Below are 23,178 nucleotides of genomic sequence, written 5' to 3' on the forward strand. Positions count from 1 at the left end.
TTAAACGCATTATTAGTTCAACTATGGATTCACTTAAGTAACTGAGAACTCAGTTGGAATGAAAACCAGCAGACACGGGGATCCCCAGGACAAGGATTAGGAAGCCTTGTCTTAAAACAGCTGCAGCTCCATGCTTGTTTCTCCCGCAAATATGACGTCTCGGAGCGTGCACCGTACCTGTGTTCTGATTGGCGACGGCCGTTGTTAGGAGGAGGGGATGACGACCAAAGACGGAAGTCCTGAAGCGGAGATAAATAATACAAAAAGTTCAAAATAAACATTTACCCCCACGTTTTTAATCACCGGGGCAGGGGGGGTGGGGAATGGGGAGAGCTGCACACTCTAGTTTTGTGTTTCGACCCGACGTGCTGTCAGAACACAGGACCGAACACATCTGGGATATGTGGCACACATTTTATATAGCTGATTGGGCCGATGAAAACAACTCCGTCGTCTGAGCCAAAACAAACAAACAAACAGAAATTAATAAAAATACATGCTGTTGTGATAATGCTTTATTAAATGGCGGTTATTTTAATGCAAACATCCAGACTCATCCGATATTAGCTGTTATATTAATCAAGCCCGGCGAGTCTTTTTTTAACCAAAACTAAGCAGGCCTAAAAATAAATAAATAAATAAATATACAGACAAAATAACTTTATACAGCATTTAGGTGAATATATAAGCACCGAAATCACATCCAGGTGATGGAAAACTAAACTAATGTTTTAAAATAGTCTACCTATCTATCTTGTCTGTCTATAGCTAATGCTTGTTTACTATAGCGGTGTATCGTGGAATATAATTGTATTAATGAACTTTTATATAATAATAGGGACGGGTGCGGTGGTGGTCGCCTGGCCTTGGTGGAAACGGAGTATGAATGTCATTTATAAGAATATTGAATTAATTTCAAACTAATATCCACGGTCCTGAGTGTGTTTGAGTGCAGCAGGCTGGTGTGTGTGTGTGTGTGTGTATGTGTGTATGTGTTATTATCCGAAGGGGGACCCACACAACGAGCACACGTTAACATTTGCCTCCGTTTTGAACCCCGTATCCCCCCGGAATATCTCGGATATACCCCGGTCCAAGATGGGGAAGGAGGTAAACGGAGTGTCGCGGAGCCGGTTTGAGGTCGGTATTGATTCTTAATGATCAGAAATCTCAAATAAAAAAAAACAAAACAGCGTCTAGGTCCGATATGGGGCTGGTTGAAGTAGGAAGGAAGGCGGGGAGTGGGGATAACATCCAAACGAATGTGTGTGTTTTTTAAACTAACACAGTAGGGTTTTTACACCAAAATACTCACTCGGAATACGTAGTGTGTTAGCAAAATAAATGTAAGTGTAATGTCGTATAGATACTACAATACTATAGTAACATGTGTTTACAGTTAACAAAGTTAAACGCAATAATATTATTTTCCGGGGGCATGGCTTTTTGTATTTTATTTTGACTGGTTGGTTTTTGTTTAGTGTCATATTGTTAACGCAGTTTTGTTTACAATGTAATGAATTTCCCCCTTTCGAACTATTGCTCTCCGGAACAAAACAAAATACGCAACACTGTCTGTCCTGTGCGAACGACACTGTCCGGTCCAGCTTGTAATTAACACAGTAAAACAAACTGGGTGAAACAAAACCGAGCGAGTGGGCCCCTTTTTGCTTGTTTTACAGCAGATTCGCTGCATTTTCTGTATTTTCATTGCAATGCCGAGCTCCACGGCAGCGCTGTATGCGATCGATAATGGCTGCCGCCGAGGCGCCTGGGCCGCGCAGGTTGTTTGGGAGCACAGCTGACGGTGACAACGTCCATAAACTTGTCTTACGATCCGGGGTGATTTTCCTAGATGAAAATGAATGTCACGTATCATAATCACACCGGTTTTACACGTATAAAAAGAATACCATCACAACTCCACTGCCATGGTTTATATATTTTTTGTTGAGTACGTTTGTTTTTTGTTTCTTGGTTGTCAAACTTTTCATTGTTTTGGTTTCTTGTGAGGATGGCAGTCCCGTAACTCGTTAAAAAGCGGACGCCAGTACGTGTTGCTCTGTGTTATGGTGTGTGTGTGTGTGTGTGTTTGTCTGTGGTGGTTTTATGTTAATCTCAGAAGGCCTTTCTGGGATTTGCGGGTTTTATTTCTTTTTAACGGCGCAACAGCTGATAAGGTCAGGATCTAGGCCGTGCCTTCTGCTTAGACCGGGACAGCCGCATTACCACGAAAATAAACCCAATTTACCAACAGCGCGCTTCATTCCTGTCGGGTTTGGTTGCTAATAGCCATTGTTATTGCCCTTATTAAAACGTGTGACGTGTATTTTGGTAAATATACATTAAAAGCATTTTAAATACTATATTAGTTATCGGGAGTTTGGCATAGTCTGTGTTTTATACCGTGTTAACGAGCAATTGCTATTCGTGTTTTTAGGACAAGTCTGGACTTGTATTTTTTGTAACCCCTAAGTATTGTTGCATTAGAATAAGCATCTTTCTTACTTCCTAGCCATATGGAGTATATTTTAAGGGAGTGACCATTCCTCGCTAACGTTGAGAAAGTGCTCATGTTATTTGTGAGAAGGGAGGGGGAGCGGGCAGTGTATTGGTTTGTGTTACTGCCAGGTAACTAACTGCAGGCCTTAAAGACACAGGTGTCTAATTTGGTGTCGGGGCTGATTGCAGGGTGATAAGGGCCGGCTTGATTTTGCTGTTCTCTCCCTCGGTGTGGTGTTCAGTGTTGCTGGTTGTCATCCTCAGTGTGGTGTTCAGTGTTGCTGTTCTCTCTCTCTGTGTCATGTTCAGTGTTATATTCAGTGTTGCTGTTCTCTCCCTCGGTGTCGTGTTCAGTGTTGCTGTTCTCTCCCTCGGTGTCCTGTTCAGTGTTATATTCAGTGTTGCTGTTCTCTCCCTCGGTGTGGTGTTCAGTGTTATGTTCAGTGTTGCTGTTCTCTCTCTCGGTGTCGTGTTCAGTGTTATATTCAGTGTTGCTGTTCTCTCCCTCTGTGTTGTGTTCAGTGTTGCTGTTCTCTCCCTCGGTGTCATGTTCAGTGTTGCTGTTCTCTCCCTCCGTGTCGTGTTCAGTGTTGCTGTTCTCTCCCTCAGTGTCGTGTTCAGTGTTGCTGTTCTCTCCCTCTGTGTCGTGTTCAGTGTCGCTGTTCTCTCCCTCGGTGTCGTGTTCAGTGTTGCTGTTCTCTCCCTCGGTGTCGTGTTCAGTGTTGTCTTCAATGTTGCTGTTCTCTCCCTCGGTGTCACATTCAGTGTTGCTGTTCTCTCCCTCTGTGTCGCATTCAGTGTTGCTGTTCTCTCCCTCTGTGTCGCATTCAGTGTTGCTGTTCTCTCCCTCGGTGTCGCATTCAGTGTTGCTGTTCTCTCCCTCGGTGTCGCGTTCAGTGTTGCTTTTCTCTCCCTCGGTGTCGCGTTCAGTGTTGTTGTTCTCTCCCTTGGTGTCGCGTTCAGTGTTGCTTTTCTCTCCCTCGGTGCCGTGTTCAGTGTTATGTTCAGTGTTGCTGTTCTCTCTTTCAGTGTCGCGTTTAGTGTTGCTTTTCTTTTCCTCGGTGTCGCATTCAGTGTTGCTGTTCTCTCCCTCGGTGTCGTGTTCAGTGTTGCTGTTCTCTCCCTCTGTGTCGTGTTCAGTGTTGCTCTTCTCTCCCTCGGTGTCGTGTTCAGAGTTGCTGTTCTCTCCCTCGGTGTCGTGTTCTGTGTTGCTGATGTTGCTGTTCTCTCCCCTCTCAGATGTTCTCGAACAGTGACGAGGCCGTCATCAACAAAAAGCTGCCAAAAGAGCTACTGCTGCGGTAAGTGTGATACTCTGACACTAGGGGGCACCACACAAACTCACACAAACTTACACTAACACCCTCACACACACAAACTCACACCCTCACACACACAAACTCACACCCTCACACACACAAACTCACACCCTCACTAACTCAGTAACACAGCGGTTCTCAGTCTGTGGTCCGCACGTTCCCTTCAGGTGGTCCATGGAAAAGTTAAATAATTACAGAAAGGAAGCAGCAGCATAGTTTTATATAGATTCCATTGCAAACCCAAAATGTGAAATACTCAGGAAGGAAATAATACACGGAGAGTTTAAATACTCAGGAAGGAAATGATACATGGAGAATGTCTCCAAATAAATATATATATTTTTTTTTTTTTTTTTTTTTTTTTTTTTTTAATATATCCTTCCACCAGAAAAAATAGTCCGTCAAACAAGGTTCTATTTGTTGCAAGCATTAATCTGGAGTTTTTCATGTTTCCATTTATTGTAATTAATTAAATTGACGAAGCCCCTGTGCTGGTCTCAGTCTCTCCGTAAAGAGAGCCGGCATAACCCTCAGTGATAGCCTGTCAGTGACCAAGCATTTTAAAATGCCAACCATATATTTCTGTTGACAATGAAAAGATACTGAGAAGAAGGCAAAGACAAAGCTCACGATCCACGCATTTCTACCTCTGTCACAAAGCCAATCCAAACATACGTGATTGGCATTTTGAAATGCTTGGTCTCTAACAGGCTATCGCTGCGGGTTATGCCAGCTCTCTTTACTGAGGGATTGAGACCAGCACAGACGCTAACATAACTCGAGGTTCTCCCCAGGCCTTTTCAGGTGGGTGGGTCGTGGAAATGGTGTTTATTACAGCAACGAATTGGGTGGTTTGATGTGCATGCTCTGCTGGAAACACAGAAAAGATCGCAGTGGATCAGGGAGTAGATGGAGCAGTGTAGCCTGGGTATGAATTAGGGTGGGTTATTTTTCATTATTCCAAATCTTATTATTATTATTATTATTCAGATTATCTGTCGTATTATATATTTAAGGTAAGACTATTTTATTTTTCTGTTAAAAGTGCTCCCGGCTGTACAGAATTCCTAGGGAGAACCCCGCGGAGTACTCTCGAATTACGCACTGAAGCCTGGCAATCTCGTAACCGTTTACGTTTTGAAGACAAACTGTTTTAACAGTAGAACCGCTGGGTTTATGCTACCTAGAACCACCAGCGGTAGACATTTTGACGGGTACATTTTAAACAGCTTCGATATGAAAGTGAAACGCAAACTATCAGATACAACTCAAAAGATGTATTTATGAACATCATATCTAACATTTGCATAGCAGAAACGCCGTATTTAAATGAAAAAATATTGAAGTTAGCGCGTATAACATAAAAGAATTAAAACCTATCATAACATAAAATTTCAAAAGAAGGTATTGTGTTGCAAGCTGCAAACTGGTTACGTAGGCCTGCATACTGAATTGTAAAATCAAAACAATTATTTATATAAAATAGCATAAAGAAAATAACTCTGTTCATTCAAGGAGACTTCATAGTAGCCCCCATATTAGCCCAATCCACACCGATGTAGCGCTTCTCAACTTGTCGTGTGCATTTACCACACACTGCTCTTTCACACTGGGCACAGGTATCAGAAGTTTTATTTTTATTGCATTTAGTTACCTGGCATTGTTTGACCAGCAGGGTGAGTTTCATCTTGGCACAGCTGGGGTAGGGTCAACTGCCAGCCAAAACCTGATCCCAAATTTGATAGGTTTGTTTGTCCAGCGACACTGTGCTTTTGTTAGAAACAGCTGCTTGTCCGTGTAATGTTTTATGTTTAGCTTGAAGCAGGCAATTCTATTTTCAAAGAAGTCATTCCAAATTCCTGATGCCAAGGCAGATATATCTGTAGTTGCTCTCAAATCAAAACGCAAAAGTCTCTCTTGAAAAAGTCTTGTAATAGTAATATTATAAGACAGCAGACTGTATTTGCTCATGGAGACAGCCAGGGGACAGCTATCCAAGGAACTGATAGGATTACAGTAGATAATGGATAACACTTATCTATACTTCAAGAGCAATATTCTATTCAAATACATACTGCTGTAAACTCAGCACAGCGCTCGCACACACTCTTCTCTCTCACAGCGCTCACACACTCTTCTCTCTCACAGCGCTCACACACTCTCCTCTCTCACAGCGCTCACACACTCTCCTCTCTCACAGCGCTCACACACTCTCCTCTCTCACAGCGCTCACACACTCTCCTCTCTCACAGCGCTCACACACTCTCCTCTCTCACAGCGCTCACACACTCTCCTCTCTCACAGCGCTCACACACTCTCCTCTCTCACAGCGCTCACACACTCTCCTCTCTCACAGCGCTCCCACACTCTCCTCTCTCACAGCGCTCACACACTCTCCTCTCTCACAGCGCTCACACACTCTCCTCTCTCACAGCGCTCCCACACTCTCCTCTCTCACAGCGCTCCCACACTCTCCTCTCTCACAGCGCTCCCACACTCTCCTCTCTCACAGCGCTCCCACAGCTCTCCTCTCTCACAGCGCTCCCACACTCTCCTCTCTCACAGCGCTCACACACTCTCCTCTCTCACAGCGCTCACACACTCTCCTCTCTCACAGCGCTCACACACTCTCCTCTCTCACAGCGCTCCCACACTCTCCTCTCTCACAGCGCTCCCACACTCTCCTCTCTCACAGCGCTCACACACTCTCCTCTCTCACAGCGCTCCCACACTCTCCTCTCTCACAGCGCTCCCACACTCTCCTCTCTCACAGCGCTCCCACACTCTCCTCTCTCACAGCGCTCCCACACTCTCCTCTCTCACAGCGCTCCCACACTCTCCTCTCTCACAGCGCTCCCGCACTCTCCTCTCTCGCAGCGCTCCCGCACTCTCCTCTCTCGCAGCGCTCCCGCACTCTCCTCTCTCGCAGCGCTCCCGCACTCTCCTCTCTCGCAGCGCTCCCGCACTCTCCTCTCTCGCAGCGCTCCCGCACTCTCCTCTCTCGCAGCGCTCCCGCACTCTCCTCTCTCGCAGCGCTCCCGCACTCTCCTCTCTCGCAGCGCTCCCGCACTCTCCTCTCTCGCAGCGCTCCCGCACTCTCCTCTCTCGCAGCGCTCCCGCACTCTCCTCTCTCGCAGCGCTCCCGCACTCTCCTCTCTCGCAGCGCTCCCGCACTCTCCTCTCTCGCAGCGCTCACGCACTCTCCTCTCTCGCAGCGCTCACGCACTGCTGGTTTCCATTTCATTCAATCTCTGTTACTTCATTGAACCAGATATTGGCTTAATTAGTTCAGATTATCATGTGTTCCAGATCTTTAGCCACTGATGATGTAAAGACATCTATAAAACCTGCTGGATAGGGGCTGTCCAGGACCAGGGTTGGAGAGCCTTGCTCTAGGGTAACAGGAACTGGTCTCTGGGTTCTGCAGAGTTTAAAGTGCTGCTGTAATTAACAACACTGACAGGAGACTAAGAAACCACACACAAGACCTTCAGAGAGAGAGAGAGAAAGAGAGCAGGAGAGTGTGCTGTGTGTTCTGTCAGTGAGTACACCACACCATGCAGGGTATTTACAAAACATGGATTCAGTTTGCTCTCTTTAGAATTATAGAATGTTTTCAGCTCTCCTTTTTGCTTTTCCACTAAAATGAATGTTCTGTTTTGCATGCTTTTGTTCAGTTGATTTCGCTAATTACGTGATTTGGCTTTTTAGTTTCATAAGGTTTACCCAGCATGGTTTCCAGTCTGTTGATGTACACAGTGTGTGTGATGGAGCGCTCTGCTTTGTGTCTTCCCATACAGTATGTGTTTGTTATACAGTGTGCCTGTCTTTGTTTTCTCATGTGAGTAGATGCTGTTAAGCTGAGGGAACACAACGCCACTTTTTCAGGACCAGCGGCTTCAAACCTGGTTCCAGGAAACTGGGAGACCCTAGTCCGAGGTGGCTGTATCAAACCCCAAGTCTTCCCTGGTGTGCCGTGTCTCCTGAAGCCAAGTTCCAAGCCAGACAGTGGCTTCATGTTCCCTCAGCTTTACACTGCCCTTCAAATGAAAATAAAAACAACGATTGGGAATGCTGCATGGAATTGCTGCTGCTGCTTTGAAGCCAGAGTTTTTGACGATGCCTCGTTTGATCCCTGTCCCTCTGTCCCTCTCTCTCAGGATATTCTCCTTCCTGGATGTGGTGACTCTCTGCCGATGTGCCCAGGTCTCCAGGGTGAGTCTCAATCCTGCAGAATCAAACTCTCTCTCTCTCTCTCTCTGATCTGGGGAGGTTTCTTAGCTTAGCGCTTAATTGATTAAACGTGTTAAACATTTAGAATGGTGCCTTCAGGTATGCAGAGAGCAGCTATGCAGTGGGATGTGGGCAGCAGAGTAGGGTTATGCATTCAATATTTATTTGTGGTGCATCATTTATAAAGTGATTGCTCTTTAATATGTTAAAGTTTTAATTAAACACAATCTAACGTTGCCCCTGCTCCAAAACCAATAGCTTAACCCTGTGCTCTGTCTGCCTGTCTCTCTATCTGTCTCTCACAGGCCTGGAATGTACTGGCGCTGGACGGCAGTAACTGGCAACGGATCGATCTCTTCGACTTCCAGAGAGACATCGAGGTGAGCCTGGACCTGCCTGCCCTCACCACCTCTCTCTCTCTCTCTCTCTCTCTCTCTCTCCCCCTCGCGCCTCTATTTATCCCCTTGCTCCTGTCTCTCTCTCCACCTTGCTCCTCTCTCTCTTTTTCCCTCTCCTCCTCTGTCTTTCTCCTCTGTCCTCATTTAAGAGAAGCACTCACCAGGGCACCACGACTCTGAGCTCTTCAGACATGATGAATAAGATGAAAGTTATGTTCTGTCAGATTGAGCTTCAGTCTAACAGCCGTCTGTCTGTCTGTTTCAGGGGCGTGTCGTGGAGAACATCTCAAAACGCTGCGGGGGGTTCCTGAGGAAGCTGAGCCTGAGGGGATGCCTGGGGGTGGGGGACAGTGCGCTCAGGTGAGGGGTTGTCTGGGGGTGTCTCTGGGTAGGGGAGAGCACACTCAGGTGAGGGGGTGCCTGGGGGTGGGGGACAGATCTGGCTTTCTTCTGGAATACCATGACTCTGGTCTTGTCCAGGTTTACTGCCAGTGCTCAGTTCTGACAGTACTGCTCTAGCAGTGCCAGGCTCTGTGGGGGACAGCAGGACCAGGTCATCTGCACTGTGGGCAATGGATTCCTCAGTTGGCTTATTTTTGTCATTGTCCATCAAATAAACAGTTAACGTCATTCTTGAAATCAGGATTTAAAAGATTTGTTGCAGTAAGAACACAGAAATCGAATGATGGAACAACGGTCAAAGGTGCTTTGGACTGTTGATGTGATGGACAGCGACCCCTATGCCTTCTGCCAGTTCTGTTGTCAATTCAACGCTTGTCGTCTTTCAGTTCCTTAAGGATATTGTCATCCTTGTTTGGGTCTTCCAGTCCTGGGCTTGTCAGTTATAGATGATGTTTCTGTGTAAATATTGATAATGCTTCGGATACCACACCTTGAAAATCGAGTGATGCGAGCGATTTCACTCAATGTGTTTCCCTCTTTATGCAATCCGTTATATATATAGTCTATATATACTATATATATATATATATATATATATATATATATATATACATATATATAATATATTTGTGTTGTGTGTAGTTTTTATGCATGTGGTGGAAGTTTAGCTCATGATCTTGGAGCAGGGAAGCCACGTTGCCTCCATGGGAGCCCAAGCTGTTGGTACCCGTGTGCATGATGAGATACTTTGGGCTCCCAAGTTTCTGCTTTTTGACAGGATCGTTAGGGCTCTTTCTGTGGTGGGACAGTGCGGTTTGGTCACCTTCTGCCTGGGAACAGCCACCTCTGGTCCAGATATTTCGCATTGGAGTTTATCAGAATTACTGGCACATTGCTCACCTGCTTTCTCGGTCTCTCTTTTTTTCTCTCTCTTTTTCTGTCTCTCTGCAGGACGTTCTCTCAGAACTGCAGGAACATCGAGGTGCTGAATCTCAACGGCTGCACCAAGATCACAGACGCGTGAGTGTGACCCGGGGGGAGAAGCCCAGGGATGGGGAGAGGGTGGCTCTCATTTGAAATGTCAAAAACCCTGCCCTGTTTTCTTTACTGCTTTCTCTCTCCTCTCCTCCATCCACAGTACCTGCAGCAGTCTCAGTAAGTTCTGTCCCAAGCTGAAGCACCTGGACCTGGCCTCCTGCACCTCCATCACCAACCTGTCCCTCAAAGCGCTGAGGTGAGCCTCGTCGCTGTCTGTTTTGTGTTGCATTATGTTTTCTTGTTGTGTTATGCTTTGTTGATTATGTTTTCCTGTGTTGTCTGCAGTGAAGGGTGCCCCCTGCTAGAGCAGCTCAACATCTCTTGGTGTGATCAGGTGACCAAGGACGGGATCCAGGCTCTGGTGCGCTGCTGCCCTGCCTTGCACTGCCTGTTCTTGAAGGGCTGCACTCAGGTACCCTGCACCCTATACCCTACACACTACACACTGTACCCTACACCCTACACACTGTACACTGCACACTATACCCTACAAACTATACCCTACACACTGCACACTATACCCTACACCCTACACACTGCACACTATACACTACACACTATACCCTGCACACTATACCCTATACACTGCACACTGCACACTGTACACTACACACTATACACTGCACACTGCACCCTACACACGATACTCTACACCCTACAGTTTTTCTTGTTTAGTTTTTTGTTTAAACCCTAACCCACACATAAATAAGTGCCAAGTTTTCTTTTTTTCAGCTGGAAGATGAAGCTCTGAAACACATCGGCAATCACTGCCCAGAACTGCTCACCTTGAACCTTCAGACCTGCTCCGTGAGTACCTGGGAAACACGCTGACGCATTCACAGAGAAACACTCTGACGCATTCACAGGGACACTCGCTGACGCATTCACAGAGACACACGCTGACTCATTCACAGAGACACTCGCTGACGCATTCACAGAGAAACACGCTGACACATTCACAGAGCCGCACGCTGACGCATTCACAGAGACACACACAGGGACAGACAGACTCATTCACAGAGACACACGCTGACTCATTCACAGAGACACTCGCTGACGCATTCACAGAGAAACACGCTGACGCATTCACAGAGACACACGCTGACTCATTCACAGAGAAACACGCTGACGCATTCACAGAGACACACGCTGACTCATTCACAGAGACACACGCTGACGCATTCACAGAGAAACACGCTGACGCATTCACATAGAAACACGCTGACGCATTCACAGAGACGCACGCTGACGCATTCACAGAGACGCACGCTGACGCATTCACAGAGACGCACGCTGACGCATTCACAGAGACGCTCGCTGACGCATTCACAGAGAAACACGCTGACTCATTCACAGAGCCACTCGCTGACGCATTCACATAGAAACACGCTGACACATTCACAGAGCCGCACGCTGACGCATTCACAGAGACACACGCTGACGCATTCACATAGAAACACGCTGACGCATTCACAGAGCCGCACGCTGACTCATTCACAGAGAAACACGCTGACGCATTCACAGAGAAACACGCTGACGCATTCACAGAGAAACACGCTGACGCATTCACAGAGAAACACGCTGACGCATTCACATAGAAACACGCTGACGCATTCACAGAGACGCACGCTGACGCATTCACAGAGAAACACGCTGACGCATTCACATAGAAACACGCTGACGCATTCACAGAGACGCACGCTGACTCATTCACAGAGACGCACGCTGACGCATTCACAGAGACGCACGCTGACGCATTCACAGAGACGCACGCTGACTCATTCACAGAGAAACACGCTGACGCATTCACAGAGACGCACGCTGACGCATTCACAGAGACGCACGCTGACGCATTCACAGAGACACACGCTGACGCATTCACAGAGACACACGCTGACTCATTCACAGAGAAACACGCTGACGCATTCACAGAGAAACACGCTGACGCATTCACAGAGCCGCACGCTGACGCATTCACAGAGACGCACGCTGACGCATTCACAGAGACACACGCTGACGCATTCACAGAGACACACGCTGACGCATTCACAGAGAAACACGCTGACGCATTCACAGAGAAACACGCTGACGCATTCACAGAGACGCACGCTGACTCATTCACAGAGACGCACGCTGACGCATTCACAGAGACGCACGCTGACGCATTCACAGAGACGCACGCTGACGCATTCACAGAGACGCACGCTGACGCATTCACAGAGACGCACGCTGACGCATTCACATAGAAGCACGCTGACGCATTCACAGAGACACACGCTGACGCATTCACAGAGCCGCACGCTGACGCATTCACAGAGCCGCACGCTGACGCATTCACATAGAAACACGCTGACGCATTCACATAGAAGCACGCTGACGCATTCACAGAGACACACGCTGACGCATTCACAGAGAAGCACGCTGACGCATTCACAGAGCCGCACGCTGACGCATTCACATAGAAACACGCTGACGCATTCACAGAGCCGCACGCTGACGCATTCACAGAGAAGCACGCTGACTCATTCACAGAGAAGCGCGCTGACTCATTCACAGAGAAGCGCGCTGACTCATTCACAGAGAAGCGCGCTGACTCATTCACAGAGAAGCGCGCTGACTCATTCACAGAGAAGCGCGCGGACTCATTCACAGAGAAGCGCGCGGACTCATTCACAGAGAAGCGCGCGGACTCATTCACAGAGAAGCGCGCGGACTCATTCACAGAGCCGCGCGCGGACTCATTCACAGAGCCGCGCGCGGACTCATTCACAGAGCCGCGCGCGGACTCATTCACAGAGCCGCGCGCGGACTCATTCACAGAGCCGCGCGCGGACTCATTCACAGAGCCGCGCGCGGACTCATTCACAGAGCCACGCGCTGACTCATTCACAGAGACACACACATGGACAGACAGACTCATTCACAGAGAGACGGACTCGCAGACAGACAGATGAACTGAGAGAGACATTCCGAGAGACTCACAGGACTTTCAGACTCGCAGAGGTGCATTGGGTCGTACTGTCAAGGTGGGATGGAGTGGTTATTTGACAACACAAATGAAAATCAAATGAAATTTGGTAACATCAAATATTTCTTTTTAGAGACAAAGTTTTGTAACCTTAGCACTGCGGTAAATGCTTTGTGAATGAGGCTAGCTAGTCTCTCTCTCTCTCTCTCCCTCTCTCTCTGAGCAGCAGATCACAGACGAGGGTCTCCTCACTATCTGTCGAGGGTGCCCCCGGCTGCAGTCCCTGTGTGTGTCCGGCTGTGCCAACATCACTGATGCAAACCTCAACGCCCTCGGGCAGAACTGCCCGCGGCTCAGGTGAGGGGGTGGAGGGGCACACTGTATTTCTAGCCTAGTATTGCTGTGTGGTGTTCAGGTGCTCACTCCTCCCCCCCCCCCCCCCCCCCCCCCCCCCCCCCCCCCCCCCCCCCCCCCCCCCCCCCCCCCCCCTCTCTCTCTCTCTCTCTCTCTCTCTAGAATCCTGGAGGTGGCTCGCTGCTCGCAGCTCACTGACCTCGGCTTCACCTCTCTGGCCCGGGTGAGTGTCTGATTAGCACACATCACTGGAGCAACAGAAACAGAGCCTGTCTGTGTGCGTTTGCTGAGAGTTTCTCTCTTTGTCTCTGACAGAACTGTCATGAGCTGGAGAAGATGGACCTGGAGGAGTGTGTGCAGGTCACTGACCCTGATCCACAGCTGTAACCTTCTAACCCCCCCCCCCCCCCCCCCCCCCCCTCGAACCTGCCCCTCTCTACCCCCCTCTATTTAAATCTACTGTTGTTATTTTATATAGCTACAAATTCCATTGCAGCAAATAGAGACAGAGCATGTCCTTAAGAAAGTCTGGACAGCAGCAAGATCTTGTAATGGATTCTAAACTGTACTGGCAACCAGTAAAGAGATGCTAAGATTCTCTCACCCCTCTCTCTCTCTCTGTCTAACCCTCTCTCTCCACCCCTTTTCTAAACCCCTCTCTATCCCCCTCTCTTTACTGTCTCTCTCCCCCTCTCTAACCCCCTCTTTCTCCCTCTCTAACCCCCTCTCTCTCTTTCCCCCTCTCTCCTCAGATCACAGACAGCACCCTGATCCAGCTCTCGATATACTGTCCACGGCTGCAGGTCCTGGTGAGTCTGTGGTGGGGTTGCACTTCCTCGTGGTTGACATGGCAGCTCTAGCCATCTCTCCTCTCTGTCCTCACCCCTCCGTCCCTCCCTCTTTCCACAGTCCCTCTCTCACTGTGAGCTCATCACGGATGATGGGATCCGGCACATTGGCAGCGGCCCCTGTGCTCACGACCGTCTGGAGGTCATTGAGCTGGACAACTGCCCCCTGATCACAGACGCCTCTCTGGAGCATCTCAAGAGCTGCCACAGCCTGGAGAGGATAGAGCTGTACGACTGCCAGCAGATCACCAGAGCGGGGATCAAGAGACTCAGGGTACCTACACACACACACACACACACACTCCTTGTTTTTCTTTCTTACATTCTTTCCTTTTCTCTCAATCCCCCTTCCCCTCTAACTCACTCCTTTCTCTCGCTCTCACACTCCCCTTCCCCTCTCTCACTCCTCTCTCTCGCTCTCACACTCCCCCTCCCCTCTCACTCCTCTCTCTCGCTCTCACACTCCCTCTCTCTCGCTTTCTCTCACTCCTCTCTCTCTCTCACACTCCTCCCTCCCCTCCCCTCTCTCTCACTTCTCTCGCTCACACACTCCCCCTCCCCTCTCACTCCTCTCTCTCACACGTTTTCTCTGTCTCTCCTCTTGCTCTCACACTCCCCCTCCCCTCTCACTCCTCTCTCACACTCCCCCTCTCTCTCACAAGTTCAAATTTAAAAAATGCTTCATGATGTGGCAGTATATATAGTTTTGCCAAAACTTGTACATATAAACAAAATAGACAAACGTTAATGATAGTTAGACATATTATTTTCTTTATATAGTTACTTTATGAAGTTACTTTACAGTCTCTCTCTCTCTCTCTCTTTCAGACACACCTCCCCAATATCAAAGTCCACGCCTACTTTGCTCCAGTGACCCCGCCCCCCTCTGTGGGAGGAAGTCGTCAGAGGTTCTGCCGCTGCTGCATCCTGCTATGATGTCAGAGCAGCAACACTGACTTTATAATCAATATCTCGAAGTAATGTATAGCTGTGCAGGTCTGGACTTGGAAACCACCATTCCACAGATGCGTGTGTCTGTCTGTGTGTTTGTACGTGTGTCTGTGTCTCTGTGTGTCTGTGTCTCTCTGTCTGTATGTGTGTGTATACAGCATGTCGACTCCCTCATTGCGTTGACATTTGAGCCCATGCAGGTTTTACTGTGAGTTCACCTTGATGTAGCTTTTAAATAGGATTTGTATTTTTGTATTCAGTGTAGTTGTTTCATCATTACAGATACACTGTACATTCAGACATTGTATTCCCAAAGAATTCGTGCAGAGGGGGGAAAAGAAAGTATATTTGAAACCAGTATCTCAATATACAGCCCATCTGTGAAGCTGTAAAACATATTGAATACAAAACAATATTGCTGTGACTCGCCTGTAGTCGTCACAAGGTGAAGCTTCTAGTTAAACCAGTACTGGCTGAAACTGGGATGCACTGGGAGTGTGTCGTGTGGGAGCATGGCCATGATGGAAACGGTCTAGCAAGCTCTTCATATTCATATCCACGGCCCTAACCTCCACAGTACTTGTGAAAAATAGTATATTTTTTATGAGAGCGCAGATTTAATCAAAGAACAAAAAAAGATGGCCAAATTTTGCATGTTTCAATGATAGTTATATATATAACCCACCGCGCTATGTATGTAATAAGTGAGGTGCGCATGGTTTGAATGACTTGCTCCCTCAAGATAAGTCTATACATATCGTAATATGTGTATATGTGTCTGTGTGTGTGTGTGTGTGTGTGTGTGTGTGTGTGTGTGTGTGTGTGTGTTTCTGTGTTGTATGATGCCCCAGTCCCGCTGCAGTTCCAGCAGCACTGGCACAGATCTGGGTTCGACTCGCAGTTCCCAGTGCGTTCTCACTTTGCTGTGTGCATTCTTGTTAAGGACCAGGCCGAGCACAGCGATGAAGAGGTAGACGCTGGGACTGGGTGCTCCTCTCAGGACTGAGTTAATTGTCGCTGGCACACAGACACACACGCAGGCGTGGGTCAGCATGTCATACACACGCAAACACGTTTGTGGATTCAAAAGCGGGTGCAGAGAGAGCCCAGAAGCCTAGCCTCAGTGCACTTTGGGAGAAGGGGTGCCCCTTGACATTGGAACCCCGACAGACAGACAGACAGACAGACTGGGGAGGAAAGTGAGTGGTCTTTGCATTTTAGACAGATAAACTGATAATAGTTCAGGGGTCACGGAGCACCCAGTTTTCTTGGAAGGCCAGAGGTCGTGGAGTTTGGACTGAGCATGCCCAGTACTGACCCTGAGGAGGTCAGTGGAGTTCAAAGATTCTCGCTCGCTCGCTGCTGCACTCACACCCCTCCCTGGAGCTGCAGAGCACAGACTCCTGTGTCAGGCTTGAATACCCACCTTAACACTGTCTTTCAGTCCAGCCTCTTCAGCTCTCTGTGAGAAACTGCACTCCTGGGGCTGCCATCTTCGCTCAGAGTCCTCTGTGGTTTATACAGGAGACTGGTTCTGTGCAGAGCCACAATGGTCGCAGTTTCACATCCTGCACTCTGACCGACAAGCAGAGCTGCTCTCATTCAGAGAGCTGGGCCAGGCTTCTTGAATGAATAATATAGGTCCTATCACTCTGTGTGCTTCCACAGTCAAACCCAGACTGTTTCAGTGTCCGGGGTTTAGAGGAGGAACAGAAGTACTACAGATTTCCTTCTTGTTTCGTTCCTTAATTGAGCTGCAATTTGACTGCAGTGGACTTGTAGTGTGGTGTCAAGAACAATGGACTTGAGTCTAAGAAGTGTAAGAAGTAGCAGAAAGAGTACGCTGCCGAGAGGCACAAGAATGGGGTAAAAAACGCCTCCTTCATAATTAATTGAGAGGTTTGTGGGTGTGACTGTGTGAGGCCACCAGAGGGCGCTATTAACTAAGACAATTCAAATCCACAGTGAAGGCGGGGCCTCTATATTTTTGTTTTATGTTGTATTTCGGGTGCTGACAGAACCGACTCCCAGATTAGGCCACAGTACACCCCCTGCTGAACCCCAATAGTATAGGCATATTTGTGATCGAAGAGAGCGGCTGTCTCAAATACTGTAGCGGGGATAAATCAATAGTAATATTTTCCATTCTCACACTGACCCCCGAAATGAAGTTGATCTAATTCTCATTTGGTTTACCAGTGAACACTGATTGTTGACAAATCCAGTCTAATAAAGGCAGTGCACCGGTGATCTCTGCCACCCTGGAGGCAAGGAGGTTGTGAAACTGATGCCATACAGCAGCCAGAACCGAGGTGGCTGGCACAGGGAATGCAGTTCATTGTTGTCTGCTGTAGTAGAGCCCTTTTCTCACTGTAAAAGGAAATCAGCACAGCCACACTCAATCAAGGAATCCAGACTGGAATAATGATAATGATAATGATAATGAATGGGGGACACAACCAGCCGTGTTTCCAAAGGGTTATTCCAGTCTTGAATTATTTCAAGTGCTCTAAGCACTCGTGATCTGATTTCGGAATAGCTGCCTGATCTTTTTTTCTTATTTCAGAAAATAGGAGTTAATTTAAAGAAGAGGGAAAACGCTTTGAGAATAAGGTCCAATGATCAGTTTTGAGGGAAAATTAACTTTAGGTGCAATGTGATTCAGTCTCACTACTGCCCCCTTTCGGGTCAGAAGGAGTGTTGCAGCCTGGTTCACTTCATACTAGAACTCTGGGGGCTGAGAATGAGCGCGATGCAAAGGTCGATGACATTATTATTATTGTAAATGTTTTTTTTTTTGTTTGTTTTTTTACACTTACAATTATTATTTATAACGTATTAGATATAAGAACATTCTAAAATATTTAACTGTATTATTATTGTTATTATTATGAAGATCATTGTTTTACTTTTCGTAATTATTTTGTTTTTCTGAAAAATGAAATTAAGTGAAATGACCCCGAGTTTTGTGGTGCAGGATTCAGTTTGAGTTGCAGAGAGAGAGATCGAGGGAGCGGAGTGTGTTGAGCCTGGAACAAAGAGGGAGAGAGGGAGGGAGGGACACAGGACGATGACAAGTCTTTAAAATCTTAAAAGACAGAGTTTAACCAGGACCAATGCTTTAAGCACAGCACAGAAACCAGGAGCAGAGGACACAGCTGGAAGTGGAGATAGAGCACGGACTATCCGGATGTCCTGAGGAGATAGAAGACAAGTGCTGACCTCTGGAAGGAGAGTTCATGCGTTGTGTAAAGGAAGTGGGGGACACTTGGACCGGTAGGAACGTTCTGGGGGGTTACCGAGTCATGTTGAGTCTGAATCACTGGGATCCTTTAAGACCCGACTAGACACAGTTCTGAGATCAATCAGCTGCTCGGAACCGATGAGCTCTGATGGGAGATGTTCTTAGAGAGGAAAGTCTAATCTGCCCAGCAGGTGGCGCAGCAGTCTGATACACAAACAACGAAGACCAATCCGGTACGGGGTGAAGGAGTTGTATAACAGCGTCACATTTTGGCCAGTTTTAAGACCCCCCTCCCCCCTTTGTCATGACAGAATTGCCCCCCCAGTTATTACACCATTCATCTCCCCTTCACCTTAAATCACACATTCTCGAATTCTGTTATACATTAACTGTGATACAAATATTTCGGTCACAGCTAATCTACTGAACATTATCAGACGTAATATCGCTAATTCGGGGCCAATCAGGGCCTGTTTCTACTATCCCGACCCAGAAGAGTTTGGGAACCTGCAAGGGGTCTAGTTTGTTTACCCGTGCCTGCAACCACTAAGTAGGTAGGCGTGTCCCAGCTCTGTTAGCAGCGACTCTTTGTTAATTGCCTGTTATTTCGTTACTGGAGGAGGCTGGAATCTCATAAGAGCTATTTTGGTTTGAATCTATTTATATGAAATTAAATTTGAGCCGCGCTGGAGTGCGGACGCGCGCTGTTTACAGGCGGAGAGCAGAGAGCTGAGCGCTGCTGCTATATTTAGTCCCACTCCTCCCCCGTCACAGTTGAGCTGTAGCGCGCACAAAGCTTTATTTTTGCATCTAGAAAATGATTTTAGTTAAATCTGGTTGGTTGTCAATGCACCGGACCAGGCCGTCACTTTTTTCTGGAGGCCTTGATTCCTATGAGGGAGCGAGGTGGTGCAGTGAGATGTAAATACACACACACACACACACACACACACGTTTGTTTCTGGGGATTTTTGCATTGACTCATACAGTGTTGATTTCCTGTTCACTACAGGGGCCCGGGGGTCAAAACGGTAATGAAAATTACAGGAGCTGAAAGAAGAACTTGTGCATTGAGAGTTTGCTTTTGGAGCGACACTTTATGTTTGAAATGTGTTGAGACATTACAAAGACGTGCCCTGTATCCTTGTCCTCAGTTAGGTTTGGGCAGGTTTTCCTGCCCTGTGGGGACTATAAAGGAACTCTCACACTGGCACACAATTGCACAAACACACACTCGCACAAACTCACACTGAAAATCAGTTTCAGTTTCAGGGCTCTGTCTGATGATCAGGTCAAGAGCAGGGAAGAAAGAAGGGAAAATGAACTGATATTCTTATTTTCTTATTAAACTCTGTGTTTAATCCCTCTCTGCTCACAGTGTCACAGAATCAGGGAGGGAGCTGCTTCTGTCTGGTCTCCCACTGATAAGCAGATTTATAAAATCCCTTTACAAGAGAGAGGAAGAGGAAAGAGCTATATGGAGGATGGGAGGTTGCATTGCTCGAGCTACCCTATCGGGTGCACTCGAGGGGCGGATCAGGGGCCTGCCATGCTCCCCTGGGGAGTCAGCACTAATTCCATTCTAATCTGCTTTAAGAGGGTTGATTTGCACCCAGTTTCCTGCCCTTGATTACTTCAGTGAAGTCTCAAGATTACATTATTAAAAACTCGACCGCGCCCAGCCCTCCATCGTCTTGCTTCTTCCAGACTCGCTGGATCCTCTGTTGAAAACACAGAGCAGCACAGCGAGTCTCTGAGCGGAGATACGGAACACCTGAAAAATACCTAACTGCCCCGAATAACTGCCCCCTACTGCTGAGTCCCTCCAGCAACGCGACTGTGTGTCACTGGCTCAGGAAACAAACAGCACAGTCCTGTCTTTAATCAGCCACAGACAGGCTGGGTTTACTGCGGGATACTTTTATAAACGTGCCTTTTAATATGCTTTATCATACCTCTCTCCTCTTTACAATGCTTCCCTGTTCTTTACCAGACCTCTCTGTGCTTTACAATGATTCCCTATGCTTTACCATACCTCTCTGTGCTTTACAATGCTTGCCTATGCTTTACCATACCTCTCTGTGTTTTACAATGATTCCCTATGCTTTACCATACCTCTCTGTGCTTTACAATGCTTGCCTATGCTTTACCATACCTCTCTGTGCTTTACAATGCTTGCCTATGCTTTACCAGACCTCTCTCTGCTTTACAATGCTTGCCTGTGGTTTACCAGACTGGGAAACTTTTATAACAGTCTACAGGGCACCCAGTGCTTACCCCAATACAACACAGTGCTTACCCCAGTATAACACAGCGCTTACCCCAGTATAACACAGCGCTTACCTCAGTAGAACACAGCGCTTACCCCAGTATAACACAGCGCTTACCCCAGTATAACACAGCGCTTACCCCAGTATAACACAGCGCTTACCCCAGTATAACACAGCGCTTACCCCAGTATAACACAGCGCTTAACCCCAGTATAACACAGCGCTTACCCCAGTATAACACAGCGCTTACCCCAGTATAACACAGCGCTTACCTCAGTAGAACACAGCGCTTACCCCAGTATAACACAGCGCTTACCCCAGTATAACACAACACCTCTCTGTGCGAGTCGGTGCTGCATGGACCTGCTCAGGTTTTTATGCTGGCAGCCCCTCCAGACCCTCTTCCTCTCTAGTCCTTTATTTTGTTCCTGGAGAGCTGTCCCTCAGTATACCCTTCTGTGCCCCTAATACAAATTCAGAAAGAAAACAAGAACAGGAACATCTTCCATTCGGAGATGCACATTAAATAATGTGCTAAAAATTAATAATACAAGAATGACTGTCCTATAATTATTCTATGAACATCCCCTGATTATCCTGACAAGAGCTGTTGATGTTCTGAGCTCTCTTTTTCCCTCCCTCCCTCCCTCTCTCTGTCCCTCTCTCTTTCTCTCTCTCCCTCTCTTGTAAAGGAACACTCGTCACAATGTTTGGTTCTGCTTCCTCCTCCTGCTTTGTGGTTGTGTCATTCTGCAGCAGCTTGTGTTCCTGTGTTCTTCTGTTCCTGTGTTCCTGTGTTCTTCTGTTCTTCTGTTCCTGTGTTCCCGTTTCTTGTGTTGCTGTGTTCTTGTGTTCTCGTGTTCCCCTGTTCCCGTTCCTGTGTTCTTGTGTTCCTGTGTTCTTGTGTTCCCCTGTTCCCATTTTCTTGTGTTCCCGTGTTCCCATGTTCCTGTGTTCTTGTGTTCCTGTGTTCCTCTGTTCCTGTGTTCCCATTCCCATTTTCTTGTGTTCCCATGTTCCCATGTTCCTGTTTTCTTGTGTTCCTGTGTTCCTCTGTTCGTGTGTTCCCATTCCCATTTTCTTGTGTTCCCATGTTCCTGTGTTCTTGTGTTCCTGTGTTCCCCTGTTCCTGTGTTCCCATGTTCTTGTGTTCCTGTGTGCTTGTGTTCCCATGTTCCCGTGTTGTGCTCTTTGTAATGCTTGCAGGGTTCTCTTGCACTGACAGCCATCAGACCAGAGATTGAGAGGCACTGTGTAGTTACACTGGAAACACAAACACTCACACTGAGACACACCCTGAGACACATACACAAAAGCACTCACCCACTGAGACACACACTCAGATATACACGAAATGCACTCACCCCGAGACACACACGCAAATGCACTCACCCACTGAGACATATACTGAGACAGACGCTGAGGAGAGCAGACCACAGCAATGAAAACGAATATATAGGACAGTACAGACATGGTCCCTTCTCGTCTGTGTGTGAAGTGCAATGGATTGCCAGAGTGTGCATTGCTTCACTGGTGTTGCTGCTGCAGTCCCATTCTATCAGCGGCAGCCTCCCATTGTAGCTGCCCTTGTGCTGCCATAGCCCCTTGCTAATGAACCGTTGCATTGCCTCTGTCTGTCTGCGCTGCCACTGAAGATCACGAGGTAATGATATGCACACACACACACACAGGCAGCTGTACTGCTGTCTCTAGAAACACTGCATTGACTCCACTCTTATCAAAATTCTCGATTCATTCAGGCTCGGAGTGTCTCAGAGCGGGACTGCGGTAAAAATCATTAATTGAAATTAAATCTAGGGTCCATGTGACAAAGTTTTATGTTTGTGTACAAACACTGATACCCCCCCCCCCCCTCCCCACACACACACACAGTGAGTCACACAGTGAGTGTCACACACACACACAGTGAGACACACGCACACACAGACAGACGCAGGCGGTGAGTTTATAAATGTCAGCTCTGTTTCTCAGTGCCCCTGGGAGCTTGTTATTCTCCTGAGTGATTTCAGAGCTCAGCAGAATTTACACAGCAGCCCTGCTGCAGCTGTGTGAGGAGTAGCTTTAACAATCCTTACTCCTTACAGAGGCACAATCACACACAGACACTGACACTGCATACTCACAATCACACACAGACACTGACACTGCACACTCACAGTCACACACAGACTCTGACACTGCACACTCACAATCACACACAGACACTGACACTGCACACTCACAATCACACACAGACACTGACACTGCACACTCACAATCACACACAGACACTGACACTGCACACTCACAATCACACAAAGACACTGACACTGCACACTCACAATCACACAGACACTGACACTGCACACTCACAATCACACACTGACACTGACACTGCACGCTCACAATCACACACTGACACTGACACTGCACACTCACAATCACACACTGACACTGACACTGCACACTCACAATCACACACTGACACTGACACTGCACACTCACAATCACACACAGACACTGACACTGCACACTCACAATCACACACAGACACTGACACTGCACACTCACAATCACACACAGACACTGACACTGCACACTCACAATCACACACAGACACTGACACTGCACACTCACAATCACACACACAA

The 23,178-nt window shown here is 47.6% G+C and overlaps 1 protein-coding gene across 2 annotated transcripts; it reads left to right on the top strand.

Moving 5' to 3' along the window:
* Positions 1-371: 371 nt before the first annotated feature.
* On the top strand, positions 372-15,686 carry LOC121324745 (F-box/LRR-repeat protein 20). 2 transcript variants are annotated; one of them, XM_041266898.1, is made up of 15 exons: positions 372-1,140; positions 3,742-3,803; positions 7,982-8,036; positions 8,360-8,434; positions 8,718-8,812; positions 9,806-9,874; positions 9,993-10,088; positions 10,178-10,304; positions 10,625-10,699; positions 13,090-13,217; positions 13,377-13,437; positions 13,530-13,574; positions 13,967-14,023; positions 14,124-14,336; positions 14,891-15,686. In XM_041266898.1, the coding sequence occupies exons 1-15, from the start codon at positions 991-993 to the stop codon at positions 14,996-14,998; spliced, it is 1,416 nt and encodes a 471-aa protein (XP_041122832.1). In that variant the 5' UTR covers positions 372-990; the 3' UTR covers positions 14,999-15,686. The 2 variants fall into 2 exon arrangements, with proteins under 2 accessions (XP_041122832.1, XP_041122831.1); XM_041266897.1 differs by having other exon boundaries at positions 373-1,140; positions 13,087-13,217.
* Positions 15,687-23,178: the final 7,492 nt, after the last annotated feature.

The sequence above is a fragment of the Polyodon spathula genome, chromosome 12, assembly GCF_017654505.1.
Source record: "Polyodon spathula isolate WHYD16114869_AA chromosome 12, ASM1765450v1, whole genome shotgun sequence".
Lineage (NCBI taxonomy): Eukaryota > Metazoa > Chordata > Actinopteri > Acipenseriformes > Polyodontidae > Polyodon > Polyodon spathula.